At 40.3% G+C, this 17,413-nt stretch overlaps 1 protein-coding gene across 1 annotated transcript in view; it reads right to left on the bottom strand.

Annotated features, from left to right (window-relative positions):
- Positions 1-17,413, bottom strand: part of fat4 (FAT atypical cadherin 4) — a 326,374-nt gene that overhangs the window by 297,970 nt on the left and 10,991 nt on the right. The window contains exon 2 of the mRNA XM_078398435.1: positions 13,427-16,315. Within this exon, the coding sequence (XP_078254561.1) occupies positions 13,427-16,315 (2,889 nt within the window). The remainder of the gene's footprint in view (positions 1-13,426; positions 16,316-17,413) is intronic.

Below are 17,413 nucleotides of genomic sequence, written 5' to 3' on the forward strand. Positions count from 1 at the left end.
TATTGATTAAGCAACTTCAATGAAAGCACCTTAGCCGGAAAGTGTTCTACATATCCTTTCAAATGACTTGAAACTGATTTTTGCCAAAATTCTTCTTTTGAGTAAATGAAGGCCAAACCTTTTGAATGGTGGTCTACTTACCTCAATTTTCATAGATAACAAATCGATTTCCAGTATATTTTAAAGTAAGCAATTACTTTGCTACAATGCAAGTGCTTACATAGAACATAGGACAATGCAGCACAAGAACAGGCTGTATTACAAACCTATTACAAACCCACTGAAACATAGAAACATAGGTGCAGGATGAGGCCATTAGGCCCTTCGAGCCAGCACGGCCATTCATTGTGATCATGGCTGATCATCCACAATCTGTAACCTGTGCCTGTCTTCTCCCCATATCCCTTAATTCCACTCGCCCCTAGAGTTTTATCTAACTTTAAATTATCCAGTGAATTGGCCTCCACTGCCTTCTGTGGCAGAGAATTTCACAAATTCACAACTCTGGGTAAAAAAGTTTCTTCTCATCTCAGTTTTAAATGGCCTCCCCTTTATTCTTAGACTGTAGCCCCTGGTTTTGGACTCCCCCAACATTGGGGAAAAAAATTCTGCATCTAGCTTGTCCAGTGCTTTTATAATTTTATACATCTCTATAAGATCCCCTTTTCATCCTTCTAAACTCCAGTGAATACAAGCCCAGTCTTTCCAATCTTTCCTCATATGACAGTCCCGCCAGCCCAGGGATTAACCTCGTTACAACTATCTCGACTAGACTTCTTCCCACCCTGCTTCCTGCAAAGACTCTATCCCCTACTCCCAATTCCTCTGTCTACGCCACATCTGCGCCCAAGATGAGGTGTTCCATATTAGGACAAACGAGACGTCCTCATTCTTTAGAACGGAGATGAGGAAGAACTTTTTCAGTCAGAGAGTGGTGAAGGTGTGGAATTCTCTGCCTCAGAACGCAGTGGAGGCCAGTTCGTTGGATGCTTTCAAGAGAGAGCTGGATAGAGCTCTTAAGGATAGCGGAGTGAGGGGGTATGGGGAGAAGGCAGGAACGGGGTACTGATTGAGAGTGATCAGCCATGATCGCATTGAATGGCGGTGCTGGCTCGAAGGGCTGAATGGCCTACTCCTGCACCTATTGTCTATTGTCTATTTAGGGAATGGGGGTTCCCCTCTCCCTTCATGGATGAGGCCCTCGCTCGAGTCTCCATGGTACCCCGCAGCTCCGCCCTTGCTCCCCCTCCCCCTAGTCGCACCAGAGATAGAGTCCCCCTAGTCCTTACCTTCCACCCCATCAGCCGTCGCATACAAAGGTTTCAACGGTCTGTTTATTGCTACGTGTACCAATTAAGGTACAGTGAAACTCGAATTACCATACAGCCATACTAAAAAAAAGCAACAAGATGCACAACTACTTAAAAGTTAACATAAACATCCACCACAGCGGATTCCCCACGTTCCTCACTGTGATGGAAGGCAATAAAGTCTAATCTACTTCCTCTTTACAACACGTAATCCTCCGAAAATTCCACCAGCTCCGACGGGATCCCACCACTAGCCACATTTTCCCATCTCCACCCCTTTCCACCTTCCGCAGAGACCAGTCCCTCTGCAACTCCCTGGTTAACTCATCCCTTCACACCCAAACCACCCCCTCCTCAAGTACCTTCCCCTGCAACAGCAGAAGATGCAACACCTGTCGCTATACCTTCTCCTTCAATTCTGTCCAGGGACCCCGACAGTCTTTTCAGGTTAGGCAGAGGTTCACTTGCACCTCCTCCAACCTCGTCTACTGTCTCCGTTGTTCAAGATGTGGACTCTTATACATCAGCGAGAGCAAACGCAGACTGGGCGATCGTTTTGCAGAATACCTTCGCTCAGCGCGCCTGAACCTACCTGATCTCCCGGTTGCTCTTCACTTTAATTCTCCTTCCCATTCCTACACAGACCCAAAACGTCACCCATTTCTTCTCTCCAGAGATGCTGCTTGTCCTGCTGAGTTACTCCTGCTTTTCGACTCTATCTTCGACAGGCCCTTCGGCCCACAATGTTGGTACCGAACATGATGTCAAGACAATCTCTTACCTACCTGCGCATAATCTATAACCCTCCATTGCCTGCATATACATATGGCAATCTAAAAGCATCTTAAATGCCACTTGTATGTATATGCATAAAGCTGTCAATTATGGAAAAGATGACAATTGTATTGGGAGAAGTGAAGCTTAAGGAGATAAGGAACTGTTTCAAGAGTTTGTGGGATGTGCAAAGCAGTTGATTTCTATTGCAGTTGTTTTGGGTTGCAGTCTGTAGTACCTCGGGTAAGTGTTACTTTAAGAAAGTACAAAACACAATGTTCTCCTCATGTTTGCAAGGAGAGGAACAGTTTGAAAACTGGATGATTGATTTTTTTACGCTCTATTGGTCACGAAGGAGCAGGATGTCACTGCTTGCTGGAAGACAGTACAAATGACTTTGATGAACACCTTGGAGTAAAAAAAATTGAGTTGTGTTAATGGACTGCATTGCAAAAGGTTGCAAGTGATACCACGCAGACTAGGTGACAGATTTGCAGAGCACCTGTAATCTTTCTGAGCTCGAGTCAAGCCTCAAGAGTGTTTCATTGTCATATGTTCCAATCAGAACAACGAGATAGCTACTTGCAGCAGCAAGTATAGTACTCTGTAATCAATGTAATAAATGAAAAAGTTCAGTATATATACATGCATACGCACACATAAAACCAACAAACAATAATAGTGCAAAAAGAAATACGATTGTCCCCAAGACAATGTAGTTCAGAGCTTATTTAGACATTGTAGTGTTTAATAGCCCAATGGCTGTAGGGAAGAATCTGCTCCTGACCCTGGACATTATATCTTCTTCCCGATGGCATAAGTGAAATGAGTATGTGGTCATTTTAATTCACCTTTCCATCCACACACTGTCCCATCAATGCTCAGCTTTCTCCATTCCCAGGGTGAGGCCCAATACAAAATAGAAATCAACCTCTTATATTCCAATTGGGTAATCCACCAACCAATGGTTTGAACATTGATTTTCCCAATTTCAGGTAGCATTTACCTCCAACGTTCCTTTCTCTCTCCCTCCTACCAATCAATCTCTGGTCCTCCCAATTTTGTTCTCTTTCCCATAACTTTCTCCAGACCCCTTCACACATTTTCAACCCTATATAGCCTACTGGCTCCATCCAACTACTGCCCCTACACCACCCACCAGATCTCCTCTAATTCTGGTGCCATCTGCTTGCATCTCTCCATTTATCACTTTTTGTATCATATCCAGCACTAGTAGCCTTCATGTCCTCACTTATAATCCTCCAGCTTCTATTTCCCTTCACCCTCCATTCCCCCCTACCTAAATCCATCTGCCCCCTTTTCTCATTTTGTTTCTTTTTCTGCGTCCACCCACCTGTCTATCTCTCAATTCCAACACTTGGTTCCCCACTTGGTTCCTTCTGCCCATCATCCACCGTTCCTCCTCGGGCCATCTATCACCTACTGGCCCCTGTCTTACCCCTCCCCCTCTCCTAGTTATACTGGTTATCTTCCCTCTCCACTTTCAGTGCTAATGTCTCAATCCAAAACATCTTTGCAATTCCTCCCAGCCACTACCCACCTCCAAAGATTCTGCTCAACGCCCCGAGTACCTCTAACAGGCTGGGTTTTTTTTGCTCCATTTGCAAAGCATCATCAGAGTTTTATCGACCTGCTGCTTTGGCATAGTGTCTCATGCACTGGGAATTCCCAAAGATGCAGCAGTGTGCAGGTTCCAGGTGTGATTGGAGTTGGGATGGTGGTTTCCAGAAACAAAGGAGTTCAGAAACAAAGATCCATGCATTTGCTACAGTTCTTAAATCAAAGCTGGATTTATTTTTTTTAATTTCCTTATTCCAAGAAACATGTGTGTAACTCCCTCTGCTGGTGAACAGCATATATCTCAATGTATCTAGAGTGCAACAAAGTCAGAATTAGTCAAAATATTCCTTTGAAGATGCAGTATAACAATTATTATCTAAACTTCCTTTTTAAAACACATTTTACTCTGCCTTTGGTTGGGAGGACGAACACAGATAAAGCGGAACTTCTTTGCTTAGCAGCACCAATAATAATTCTTTATCTGTGACTCCAGAAAGCAAGTGACAACATCCTACTTCCTACTTCACAGTGAAGAGTCAAACCCTGCCCTGGTATCCACATATTTGGCTCTTCAAAGGAAACCGCTGAGTGGGATTGTAACAGGTTGAACTTAAATCAGAAACATAACAGCCTTTTTGGTTGTGCCGAATTCAGTGCTGACAGTAGATGGCAAATCCTCAAAACATTTAGTTTCTGATGTTTTTCGATGACTGTTGTACATGCCAAGCCAGATAATACCCTAACAACTAACTTCTGCAAGGAAGAAAATCCAGCTATGTAAATAAAACCAGCTGACAAGTTGGAAAATGCCAAGTTTAATTCTTGCTTCTCAACCCTTTTACAAATTGTCCAACATTACCAAAATCATCCTGCACTTTCACTGGGTAGAAATCAAGAACCACAGCAACCCCAGTCGCTCTATAGGGTAATATGCTTGTGGTGAAAGTGAGAGGGAGTGGGGGTAAAAATGCTAAATTCCAGGTCACTGCACCGTCCCAAGATACAGACATGGGGCGGGGGCGGGAGAAGGGCGGTGTCACTCGGGATGATTCAAATGATGCATCTGTGAGCCCTTGTTCTGAACATCAAAGCAATTCAGTGTCAAAACAACATGAAACAAAAATTTCAGGCAAGGCCCAATAGAAATGGCGTACAACATTTCACATCAGCTCGGTGCTAGAACCCTTTATTGGTCAAATAATAGTGACTGAATAGAATTTCTTGGGAAAGCCCAGGACCTTTTCAGAAGCTCCTCAAGAGGTGTGTGTATCATATCATATCATCATATCATATACATACAGCCGGAAACAGGCCTTTTCGGCCCTCCAAGTCCGTGCCGCCCAGTGATCCCCGTACATTAACACTATCCTACACCCACTAGGGACAATTTTTACATTTACCCAGCCAATTAACCTACATACCTGTACGTCTTTGGAGTGTGGGAGGAAACCGAAGATCTCGGAGTAAACCCACGCAGGTCACGGGGAGAACGTACAAACTCCTTACAGTGCAGCACCTGTAGTCAGGATCGAACCTGAGTCTCCGGCGCTGCATTCGCTGTAAAGCAGCAACTCTACCGCTGCGCTACCGTGCCGCCCTGGTTGGTAGGGTCATTACCATTGTAAATTAGCCCACGCGCAGGTGGGTGGTTGGAGAACGAGGACAGTGCTGCTGGGTAATTGTTAAAGTTGATGACAGGGAAATATTGGGTTCATTCCATTGAATGCTCCGAGAATCGGCACTGTCTTGATGAGCAAAACGACTTCCTTCTGTAATAAGGAAAAAATTAGATAAAATATTCTCTTACAACTAAGAAGTTGACAACGCTGGATTTATTTGTAGACAGTGTGGCAATTGATGTAACCTACAGCTACCACCATGTCATCATAATTTAATTTTGAAAACAAGCAATGCAATTTCTGTAAATGAAAAGATTTCAGAACAGACCAAAAACTCAAATATGTATTTTGCCTTACAGAAGTATGAGGTATTTTTCCACAACTAGCTTGAGGCACTCTTTCAAATAACTTAGGAGGGTGCCGAGCAATACTACTGTGGGTTATTTTCACCCTTTGGTTTGGAATAGTTTTGCAGTTCATGATACTCTCTGTCAATGGTACACTAAAGATTCCCTATCCACCACCTGAGGGACACCCAAATTTATGAAGTTTACAAATTAGTGTCAAGTTTCCATTTCAGATTTTCGATTTTTTTTCTCTCCACATCCTCCTGATTAGGTTGTCCAGGCTGAGAAGAAGGGGGAAACATGAAAGTGAAATGCAAGTAATCTGGCCGTCTAATTTGCTGTCTCCTCCATTTTTTGTTAGCACAAAAATGTAATTAAGCAGCCAATCAAACAAAAAAATTAGGTATTTTGCTTCTTTTCCTTCTTTTGTTATTGGCTCCACCATCAGAAGAACAAACAGCTAATAAAAACTTTGAAAAATCTATTCTTTTCTCAAAAGTGATTTATTTGCTGCCATCTGGCAGTTGCTCCCTGTTAATGTACAAACTCTACATTTTAGACTTTAGAAATACAGTGCAGAAACAGGCTCTTCGGCCCACATAGTCTGCGCTGACCAGCGATCACCCCGTGCACTAGTACTATCCTATGCATTAGACAATTTACAATTTTTACCGAAATCATTTAACCTACAAACCTGTGCGTCTTTAGAGTGTGGAAGGAAACTGGAGCACCCAGAGAAAACCCATGTGGTCACAGGGGGAACGTACAAACTCCGTACAGACAGCACCCACGGTCAGGATCAAACCCGGGTCCCTGGTGCTGTAAGGCAGCAACTCTACCACGGCACCACTGTGATGAACATTTTATATTACCTAATTATATTCTACTTTAATTATATTTTTCCTGATTTTTGTATTTTGCTAGATGCTTAAGTGGACTGTTCCTTGATTACAAGCTAAGCTAAAAACCATGAAAAGTAAAAAAATTACATATGCCGTAATTCTGAAATGTGAAAAAATGCCCAAAAAAAACACAGCAGGTCAAATGGCATCTATGGGGAAACAGAATTAACATTTCAGATTGATGAAGTCACCTCATAACTAGGAAAAGCTACAAATGTCACAATTCAGTGCAAATGTCACAGCAACCGCATGATTCTCTGAATCAACGCTGATCCCAGATCCATGTTGAAAGACCCCAAATTTATACATTTTAGAAGCTGACTAAACAACATCCTTTCTTGCTTGGTTTAAAGACTCCTTTCCACTTTCATGGTTCTGTTGTATCTATTATGTCAATTACAGTTTTCACTCCAGTGCTTTTGAGATGTCTCAACTTACCCATATTTGTGGCTTTCTCCTCTACCATAGTTTATAGGGCTGTCAATTACTTCTGGTTCATTTCCCACACTTCTATTCCCAACTGTTCTCCTTTCATCCAGGCCAACATTAGCATCCCCTTTGTCCTCACCATCTATCCATCAGCCTGCACATTCAACCCATTATCCTCTGTAATTTAGGTAATCTTTAACATGATACAACCAATAGGCAGATCCTCCTCTCCCCTCCCAGCATTGCAAAGCTACGGTTTCCTTTCCATTACTCTAGTTCACTCTTCAATCTTCACCAATACTGACTTACCTCACATCGCCTTCCTATGATACGTCAGGAGATGCAACACTTGTTAATTTCCCCTTTTCTCTTCCCACCATCCAGGGACCCAAACATTTTTGAGGGAAATGCAAAAGAAATTCAATTGTTCTTTTTCAAGTTTAGTATACTTTATTCAGTGCTCGTGATGTGGTTTCTACAATGGAAGACCCAAATAAGTATCCATTCTAAACAACATGTCAGCTTAACCTGCATGGACAACCTGAGCATCCACTTGCCTGTCATTTTATTGTCTATTCCACTTCCTCTTCCACTCTCTCTGCCTTTGGTCTCTTGCACTGCTCCAATGAAGGTTGAATATCTGCATCGCATCTTCTAGCTATTTATGTTAGAGTCCTCAGGACTCAACATTAAATTTCAGAAAATCAGCCTTTCCACAACCAACACATTTGTGTCAAAACACAAAATGCTGGTGTAACTCAGCATCTGGGCCAGACAGCATCTCTGGAGGACATTGATAGACAATGGTTTGGGTCAGGTCTTCAGTCTGAGGAAGGGTCCCAACCTAAAACATAACCTATGCGTCTGAAGAAGATACCCTGAATATTACGTATCCATGTTCCTCCAGAGATACTGCTTGACACACTGAGCTACTCCAGAACCTTGTGTTTCACTCATGATTCCAGCATTTTCAGTCTCTTGTGTCTCAAAACTTGTGTCATTCAATGATGGACACAAAATGCTGGAGTAACCTAGCGGAACGGGCAGCATCTCTGGATAGAAGGAATGGGTGACGTTTCGGTTCGAGACCCTTCTAAGGAAGTGTAAGGTGTGAAAATGAGACATCAAAGGGGATGAGAATCAAGGAAAATGTAGAATAGATTACTGTTAGCTAGGAGAAGGTGACAATTAAGCCTACAGAGATAAAATTTAATTAAGGAGACAGTCAGACTGATCAGAGAACTAGGATGGGGAAGGATGGAGAGAGAGGGAATGCAAGGGTTACTTGAAGTTAGAAAAGTCAATATTCATACCGCTGAGGTGTAAGCTGCCCAAACGAAATATAAGGTGCTGTTCCTCCAATATGCGCTGGACCTCACTAACAGTGAAGGAGGCCCAGTACCGAGAGGTCAGTATGGGAGTGGGAGTGGGAGTGTTTAGCAACCGGGAGATCAAGTAGGTTTAGGCGGACTTAGCAGAGGTGTCAGTGAAACGATCGCTGAGCCTGCGCTTGGTTTCGCCAATATATAAGAACAGCAGATACAGTAGATGAGGTTGGAGGAGGTGCAAGTGAACCTAAAGGTCACCCACTGGAAATGAAAGGTCAATTTCTCTTTGCACAGATGCTGCTTACACCTATGAGTATTTACAATATTTTTCATTTTTATTTTCAACAAAACCACATTTAATGTTATTATCACAAATAGTTATTTATATGTTCAAACAATCAAATGCCCTTGCAGCAGAATCAAATAAGCCAATAATCTTTAGGCAATGAAAGAGCCTCTTTTACTTTCCAGTTTCAAAACCAATTTCCTTCTAAGTACTCACAAGGGAATGGAAATACCAAGGATTTTTGAAGCATAGGTAATTGTGATTTTTGAAATGCAGACCATTCGTAATAAAGATCTCTGTTTTTAGGAAAAGAACACATTAATGTAATCTTACCCAAGCATAAATAATCTGCATCTTCAGAGAAGAAAGTCACTCAAACTCTTTGTTTACGTAAATCATATAAGTCACATAAATCATGTTTCATGCTGTCGACAGAATAAGCACAACTGCAGTCCTGCACAGCTCTAATCTCTTCTGAAAGAAGGCTGGGAAATGAAATGAGTTCAAAGTGGCAGAATGTTGAGAGTTTTTCCTGCCTCGCACTCTGAACGCCAGCTCCAGATTGACAGAAATCTTAAGACATCATGCAAAAAGGACACAAAGTGTTGGAGCAACTCAGCGGGTCTCTTCCCCGGAGAACATTGAGCGGTGACCCTTGCAGTTCTGGACCCTCAATCAGTCTGAATAAGAGTTCCGACCCGAAACGTTACTTATCCATGTTCTCCAGAGACGGTGCCTGGCCCGCTAAATTACTCCAACACTTTGTGTCCTTTTTTACCCAGAGAATTCTGTTTGCTTTTTTTTTTTAAAGCAAAAGAGAGGAACATTTCTCAAATAAAGAATCAAACTATCAAATGAATGGCGTTCTCGACCCGAAAAGTCACCCATTCGTTCTCTCCATGATGCTGCCTGTCCCGCTGAGTTACTCCAGCATTTTGTGTCTATCTTTGGTGTAAACCAGCATCTGCAGTTCATTCCTACACATTAGAGAGTCATAGTCATGAAACAATGGAGTGTGGAAACAGGTCCTTTGGCCCAACTTGCCCACACCGTCCAACATGTCCCAGCTACACTCGTTCCACATGCCCACATTTGGTCCATATCCCTCCCAACCTGTCATATCCATGTACCTGGATCCATTCTAGGCTAGTCCTATTTGTTTACAATGGGCCCAGATCTCTCTAAACTCTTTTTATCCATATATCTGCCAAATGACTTTTGAAAGGCATAACTGTATCCACATTATACTATGTATTGTAAGTAGATTTTAAATGCCTTTTTAAACTTTTCCTTACACTGTGTAGGATAGTGTAAGGGGATTGCTGGTCGGTGCGGACTTGGTGGGTCGAAGGGCTTGTTTCCGCTCTGTATCTCTAAACTAATAAACGAATGTTATTTCTGGTATACTTGTGGATCTCGTACTGGACATATCAGCTAGGATATACAAGAAACACTCAAAGAAATTAATAGCAATGGGTTACTACATCTTATTTCAGTTCTGTACGTCTCCAGAGCCACTGCTCACAACAAGGTCTGGTCAGCTGTTTTGCAGCACATCTAAGGTAGATACAAAATGCTGGAGTAACTCAGCGGGTCAGGCAGCATCTCGGGAGAGAAGGAATGAGTGATCCTTCTTCAGACTCATCTATACCTTCGCTCATTTCTGTGGCATGGAAAATGTACTGAGACAACGCATTGCACTTCCTTGAAAAGAAATGCTTTGAATATAATTGTAAATTGTGGGTATTTTACACTTATAGACTTCTCAGCAAGATACTGATGAGATTGTAGTGACTGCCAGTTTTACCACATAGCTATTGACTTCAATGGAGAGTAAAATCTGACAATAGATATAATTCCAAAGGTTTGGGCGTTGGTGGTGGGGAGGGGAAGGGTTTGCTGGGCAGCACCTAAAATCTCCTCTCATAATCAACCTACTAATGCATGTTGCAAGTTCGCATAAAATGCAACTATGCTTTGTGTTACTTTCCCTTTTTTTCCCCACTGTTATTCACAAGATTGTAACATATATCTATGACTCCCCTACTTTCTACAATTGATCTGTAGCTCCTACTGGAACTGTGTTTATATAGTAGTGTCCAGGAAGATTTTCAAGTGACCATCTCTTGCTGATGGTCATTCCCCAATTTTCAGGCCTAGCAGGCAGCCTAATTCCAATTAGAATTTTTAAAGTCATTGAGAAACCGTTTATTCTGTGTCCTTGAAAGCTTTAAATCTCCAGTACCAATGCTCACAACATGGTCTTGCAATATGATTTTAAAGAGAAATGCAGAAACAAGGAACTGCAGATGCTGGTTTACAAATAAGATACAAAGTGCCAGAATAACTCAGTGGGTCAGGCAGCATGCCTGGAGAACATGGACAGGTGACGACCCTCCTCCATCTGAAGAAGGGTCCCAACCTGAAACATGACTGATCCATGTTCTCCACCTGAAACATGACCTGTCCATGTTCTTCACATGCTACCTGACCCGCTGAGTTACTTAATCACTTTACATCTTGCAATATGATTGAAAGCTTTAATTCACACAATACCATTAGCTCTGAATTTATACTAATTTATTTATTTACCTTCTGTTGAAAAACAGATAAATAACTTTTTACAGAGCTCATGCCTCAGACCTCTTATTTATAAATTATCTATCTATGATGCAGTGTTATCAGTGATTCCACTGACGCAAAATTAAAACAATAACATCTGTGATAAATCTCTTTCTAATGACCAATCGCCACATATTTTCTTTCATGAACAGCTGAACAATAAGAGTGGGGAGAGGGATATTGGCAATGTGGTGAAAGTTATAAGGATTAAGTAGGATCTGGGTAATGGATCAACTGGGCCAGTAACTCTTGCAATTAGAGGAATTGCTGTGGTGTTTTAGATAAAATATTAGGTCCTGGTATAGAGTTATAAGTGTAAAATGAGGTCTAGTTGTTATCGTGACATTTGTGCATAATTAGTTGAAATGTAACGTGAAATTATGCTCATTACAAAGGTTTGTCACACAATGTTAAATGGATCACACTGTACGTAATGGGTCATATCATATAACCCTGCACAGTATTATTCACAAGCATGCTTACACTTTAATAGTATATAGATCCTGCATGTAAAATTCAATAATCATTATTCAGCATTCTAAACATACTACTTCAAGACTATAAGGTGACTAAAATAATTTCTTAATATACAGCAAAAAATAACTTTGTGAGCGAGAGTCCTTAATAAAGACACTTTTAGTGGTTTTATACTGCAGAGAAGTAAAATCCTACAAAAACCTTGCATTAATTATTGCATTTAATTATTGCATTATACTTTATACATTTGTGTGAAAAATTACTCCTGTTATACAATATGACAACACCAAATAAGAAAGAAAATAACTATCATAATATGCACTCATACAATATAACCTACACTCAAATGTCAATCGCATCTCTCCAGTACATTTTGGTTAAAAACACAAATTAACAAACTATGAAACAATAATGTTTTTCCTGTCAAGAGTCTGGCACCATTGGCCTTCCTCCAATGTTTGTTCTCCATTAGCAGACATTTGTCGCTCTGCATTGTTTCGCTTGCATAACAAAGCAATTTAATAAGTGTGAAAGGTTTCAAAATCTGACACAACTGCTTTTTTTCGACTTCACAAAAGTATCTTTTAGCTTTGCTCGGCTACATTATTGTTTTCACTTGCAGTTAAAAACAATTTACTAGTACATGTAAAGTTAAAGAGATTTCCAAATCTGAGTATTGCAAACTAGTGTGCGCCAGGGTCCAGGAATATGTGCTGCAGCACTCTCCTGAGCAAAGTGCATCCTATATAATAGGTTGAGAGAAAAAAAAACTATTGCCCAATCCTTTTTAGTGTACAGGTCGCAATCAGTGTTTTTTTTGCATTAATTGAAAAAGGTTTCCAAGATTTACTACAAGGATTGCAATGATTAGTAATTCAAGTGATGTTGGCTGTCATTTTTGTCTCACATGATCTTTATATCAATGCATATTTATTTTATATTAAATAAGGATTTAATTTTATAAATAAAGATGCATTTAAAATTAAATGTTCCTAATTCTGTGGTAAAAACAATATACAATAGCGGACAGTGGAAACTAAATATATATCACATGGTGAGGAATAAGACATTGATAATTCACTTGTGGTTTTCCCATTTGTGGATTCTAAGGTCAACTTGACTCACAGGTTAAAATTAGATCCGCACTCAGTCAGTATCGACATTTGTCCACTGCACCACGACCGCCAATGCACAGTATTCCCACCATACTTATGTAGACCACTATTTTCAGTTTATAGAATCAGGTAACAAACTTGGTAATTTGCAAACGTTTTGCATTTGTATATAAAGAACTATTTGAAAAAGATGTAAACTTGATATAATAAGTAGAAACATTTACTGTCAAACAAAATCTGCACTTTGCTGGATTATCCAAAGCATAGTCTGCAAATGGCACATTCATAGACAATGAGAGCCTTGTAAAGAACCATTTAATGAATACAATGGTGTAATTTATATATATTTTTTTACTTTCATTTTCAAGATAGCAAAAAGGTGAAGATAATTTTAATCCTTACATTACACTAAGTGTTAGTAGTAAATATCAGTGTCTCCCTCCCATAATTAAAAATGAAGACTTTTAAATAAGCAAAAATACTTCCTTGGCCATAGTGGTTAAAAATTGTATGTATAAATCCATATATTTTGACCTCTAGCTCTACCATTCTTATTAAAGCAAGCAAATACTTTAAAGAAATTTATAGAATTATTGAATTGTTGTCACAAAAATACCCATTATCATATCTACTTACCTCTGCTCCTTGCGTCCTGGGAAAATTCGAAGATTTCTCAACTGCGTAGACATCCACAAGATAAAGATTTGGTCCACGCTCTCGATCCAGCACAGCAGCTGTTTGGATGATACCACTTTGTTGTCCTATCGTGAAAAGACGTCCAACTGATTTTCCCCCACAACGAACCGAAACTATGTAGTACTCCAGTACTGCCAAAGAACCTCGTGGACTGGCTGCCTTTAAAGAGATCACGCTTGTACCCACCGGTTCTCCTTCTCGTAAGATAGTGATGTATTTTGGCTGGCTAAAGACAGGTCCATCTGTGCCCTTAAGAATAACAGTTATCTCTGTGCTAGTTTTTCTTTTCTCTTGTCCAAAGTCCACGGCCAACACAACAAGTTGATACAGGAGTCGAGAAGGAACCAAAGATAAAATTACTCTAATATCTCCACTATATCGATCCATCATGAATGTATCTTTGTCTCCAGTAACCAGTTCATATTCAATTTCTCCATTTGCTCCTTCATCCAGGTCAATAGCCCTGATGGTTGTAAGAATGGAGCCCATCACAAGGGCACTGTCTGCGAGCAGGGCATTCTGAGATATAAACACCGGAGCGTTATCATTCTGATCTGTTATTAAGATGGTGATATTCTTCAAAGCGAAACGCCTGAAATCGAGAGGGACTGCCTGATCAATGGCTTTAATAGTAAGTTCAAACAGATTGGAAAATTCACGGTCAATCTCTCCATTTGTGCGCAGTATTCCATCTGCAGCACCAATCACAAAATGGTTCCCTCTTGGAACTTGTTGGGCTATGCAATAACGTAATTCTCCATTAATATCAGCATCAGGGTCCTGGGCAGTGACAGTTAGTACAGATGTATCAATAGGAATATTTTCTACAATAGATTTAAATATATCTCCAGGAGGAAAACTGGGTGCATTATCATTGAAGTCTCTAACATGAATCACTACTGACATTGTTGAGGATCTTGCAGGTCTTCCTTTATCTTTTGCTGTTATGTTCAAATGGTAAATAGATTGGGTTTCAAAGTCCATTTGCTTTGCAAGGAAGATGCTACCTGTATTATGACTGATGCTAAATGTTCCATGATTGTTACTTCCTGTAATGCTGTAATGAATCTCAGCGTTGTCCCCAGAATCTGAATCACTGGCAGTTGCAGATTCTACAAGTTCTCCAACTCTCATGTTTTCCAATGCATCGATGTGCATCACAGACTTTGGAAATGAAGGAGTGTTGTCATTTTCATCCAACACACTGATGATTAAAGTACATGTGGAACTCAAAGGGTCACTTCCTAAGTCGACTGCGAGAAGAGTCAGGGAATAAGAGACTGTAGCTTCATGGTCCAGTTTTCCTATCAATGTCACCTGTCCCGTAGTACTTTGAATCATAAACTGATTTTCTTCATTTCCTTCCATTATATAGTAATGCACCAAAGCATTATTTCCCTGATCCACATCTGAAGCACTTACACGGAGTACTTGTGTCAAGTTTCCTGCTGATTCAGATATTGAGGCCAGATACAGGTCTTTAGTGAATCTAGGCACATTATCATTTGTATCTGTAATATATACTTGTACAGTAGCGTGATCCTTGAGAATTTTTGGCAATCCTTGGTCTGATGCAGTTACTGTAAAGCTGAAAACCGCTGCTCCTCTTTGCCTCATTAAAGCCTCTCTGTCAAACTGATGTCTACTGATTAATTTTCCAGTGACTTCATTCAGTTCAAAATCAAGCTGGGCAGTTTCAAATGTATACTTCACTTCACCATTAAATCCAAAATCTTTGTCCACAGCATTGATGTATCCAACAGTTGAACCAGCTTTCTGCTCTTCTTTAAAATGAAATACATAATTTGTGCTGCTAAATAAAGGTCTGTTATCATTTATATCTTCTAGTATAATGGTTACGTTTACAGTTGCACTCAGAGGCTCCACCGCTCTATCTGCAGCAACAACCATCAAGACATAATGGCTTTGAGTTTCACGATCCAATTCAGCCTTGATATATAATTGCCCATCAGGAAAAATACCAAACCTCTTCTCCCTGTTTCCTTCTATAATGTCATAACTGATCTCTCCATTCACTCCAGAATCTTTGTCGGTAGCCTGAACCCTGAAGAATCTTGAGTTCACAGGTTCACCCTCTGAAATAGTGATTTCATATGAAAGCTGGTCAAATATAGGTGGGTTATCATTCACATCATGCACATATATCGTTAAAATTAAGCTGGATGAGCGCCGGGGAACACCCATGTCAGACGCTACTGCCTCCAGCTGGTATGAACCCGCATTTATGTCGAGAGGTCCATTTAAAGTTATTATTCCAGTTTTCTCGTCGATATGGAAGAGGCCTTTTGGATTCTGCCGCAAGGAAAATGAAACCATGCCATTGATGTCCTCATCAGGATCCTTAGCTTTGGCTTGGAAAATTGTGTGCCCCAAACCCCAATTTTCAACTGCATTGATACTTTCAACTACATGCGGGAAATGTGGAGAATTATCATTTAGATCCTTGACTGTGATATTAACTAGAGTCTCTCCAGTTACTGTACCACCACTTGCCACAACTTTTAACTGATAAAGTGCCATTTCTTCTCTATCTATCGTGCTGGCAGTATTGATTTGACCTGTTGATCCACCAATGGTAAACATGCCCCTCTGGTCTCCTGAAGTGATGAGGTAAGTAATGTTGGTATTAAGATCAAGCGTAGATGCAGATACGGTGCCGACAAGGGACCCAATAGCGATGTTTTCGAAGATAACAAAACTGTAGCTGCTCTGGCTGAATGATGGGGGTGTATCCTGTGTGTCAATAACCGTGATGGTTACAATAGCTAGCGTCTGTGAGCGCAGATTTCCACCATCGGTAGCAACTACCTGCAATCAAAAATAACATAGAAAAACATCAGATGATTATTTGAAAAGAAGACCCTTTAATGTTTCGTTACCAAAAGAATAAGGAATAATGCGAAAGAATCGAATCTTAGATGGGCACGCAATAAGAATACCAGAACACGGAATCACACAACACTACTAAAGGTAATCTACTTTTCTTGTTTGACTGGAAGAATAAATAAATGTGTAAAGATGAAAACTTAAATTTGGAAAATAATGTTACTGAAGAATTATATAACCTTGCATCTAAGTTATTTTTTACTGTCCTCCCAAGCAGCACTCTACCCAGCCTCTCCCATCCCCTTCCCACTGCAAGGTCAAAATACAAATCGACCTGGAACAATTTACATTTCATGCACTAAATATCAGAGTCTCTAGTAAGGCTTCTTTACTTATCCTTTCAACACCGTGTTTCTGAAAATTATTTCCCATAACACAAATTTTTCAGTCTTCACACTAATCAGAGCTTGTTTAAAAGACATTACTAGGCAGTTCCGAATTAGAGAAAATTTTACGGTTTCGGTCCCATGTACAGTAGGTATTTCAGGCAACTCCTACAATCAGCAGGCACAAAGATTTTCATCCTATTAATTACAGGAAAGGCTGCACAAGGCTTTCTATCTGTATTGAATATTTCTATAAATCTTATTCCAATCTAATTACAGTACACTTTACCAGATGTCTTGGGTATACCTCAATTCTCCTGTACTGTAAACTTATTAAGTGTGTCATCAGTCTGAATTCAATCTGAACGCAGTACCAAAGGTCTGATCCATTACACCACTAGGTTTTCTAAAGCTCTCTTTATAACGGTGATTTTTATTCCTCGCCTCCCTTATCTATACACAGATATCCATACATTCATTTTGTTTGATATAAAATTAGTTTTCCCTCTATGATGTCTTCTTGTTTAATTTGCTGTTGGAGAATGCTGCTTCAGACCTTTCTCAGTGTTTCCTTAAAACCATGAGAAACATAGAAAATAGGTGGAGTAGGCCATTTGGCCCTTCGAGCAAGCACTGCCATTCAATATGATTATGGCTGATCATCCAAAATCAGTACCCCATTCTTGCTTGTAAA

The sequence above is a fragment of the Rhinoraja longicauda genome, chromosome 1 (assembly GCF_053455715.1).
Source record: "Rhinoraja longicauda isolate Sanriku21f chromosome 1, sRhiLon1.1, whole genome shotgun sequence".
Taxonomy (NCBI): Eukaryota; Metazoa; Chordata; class Chondrichthyes; order Rajiformes; family Arhynchobatidae; genus Rhinoraja; species Rhinoraja longicauda.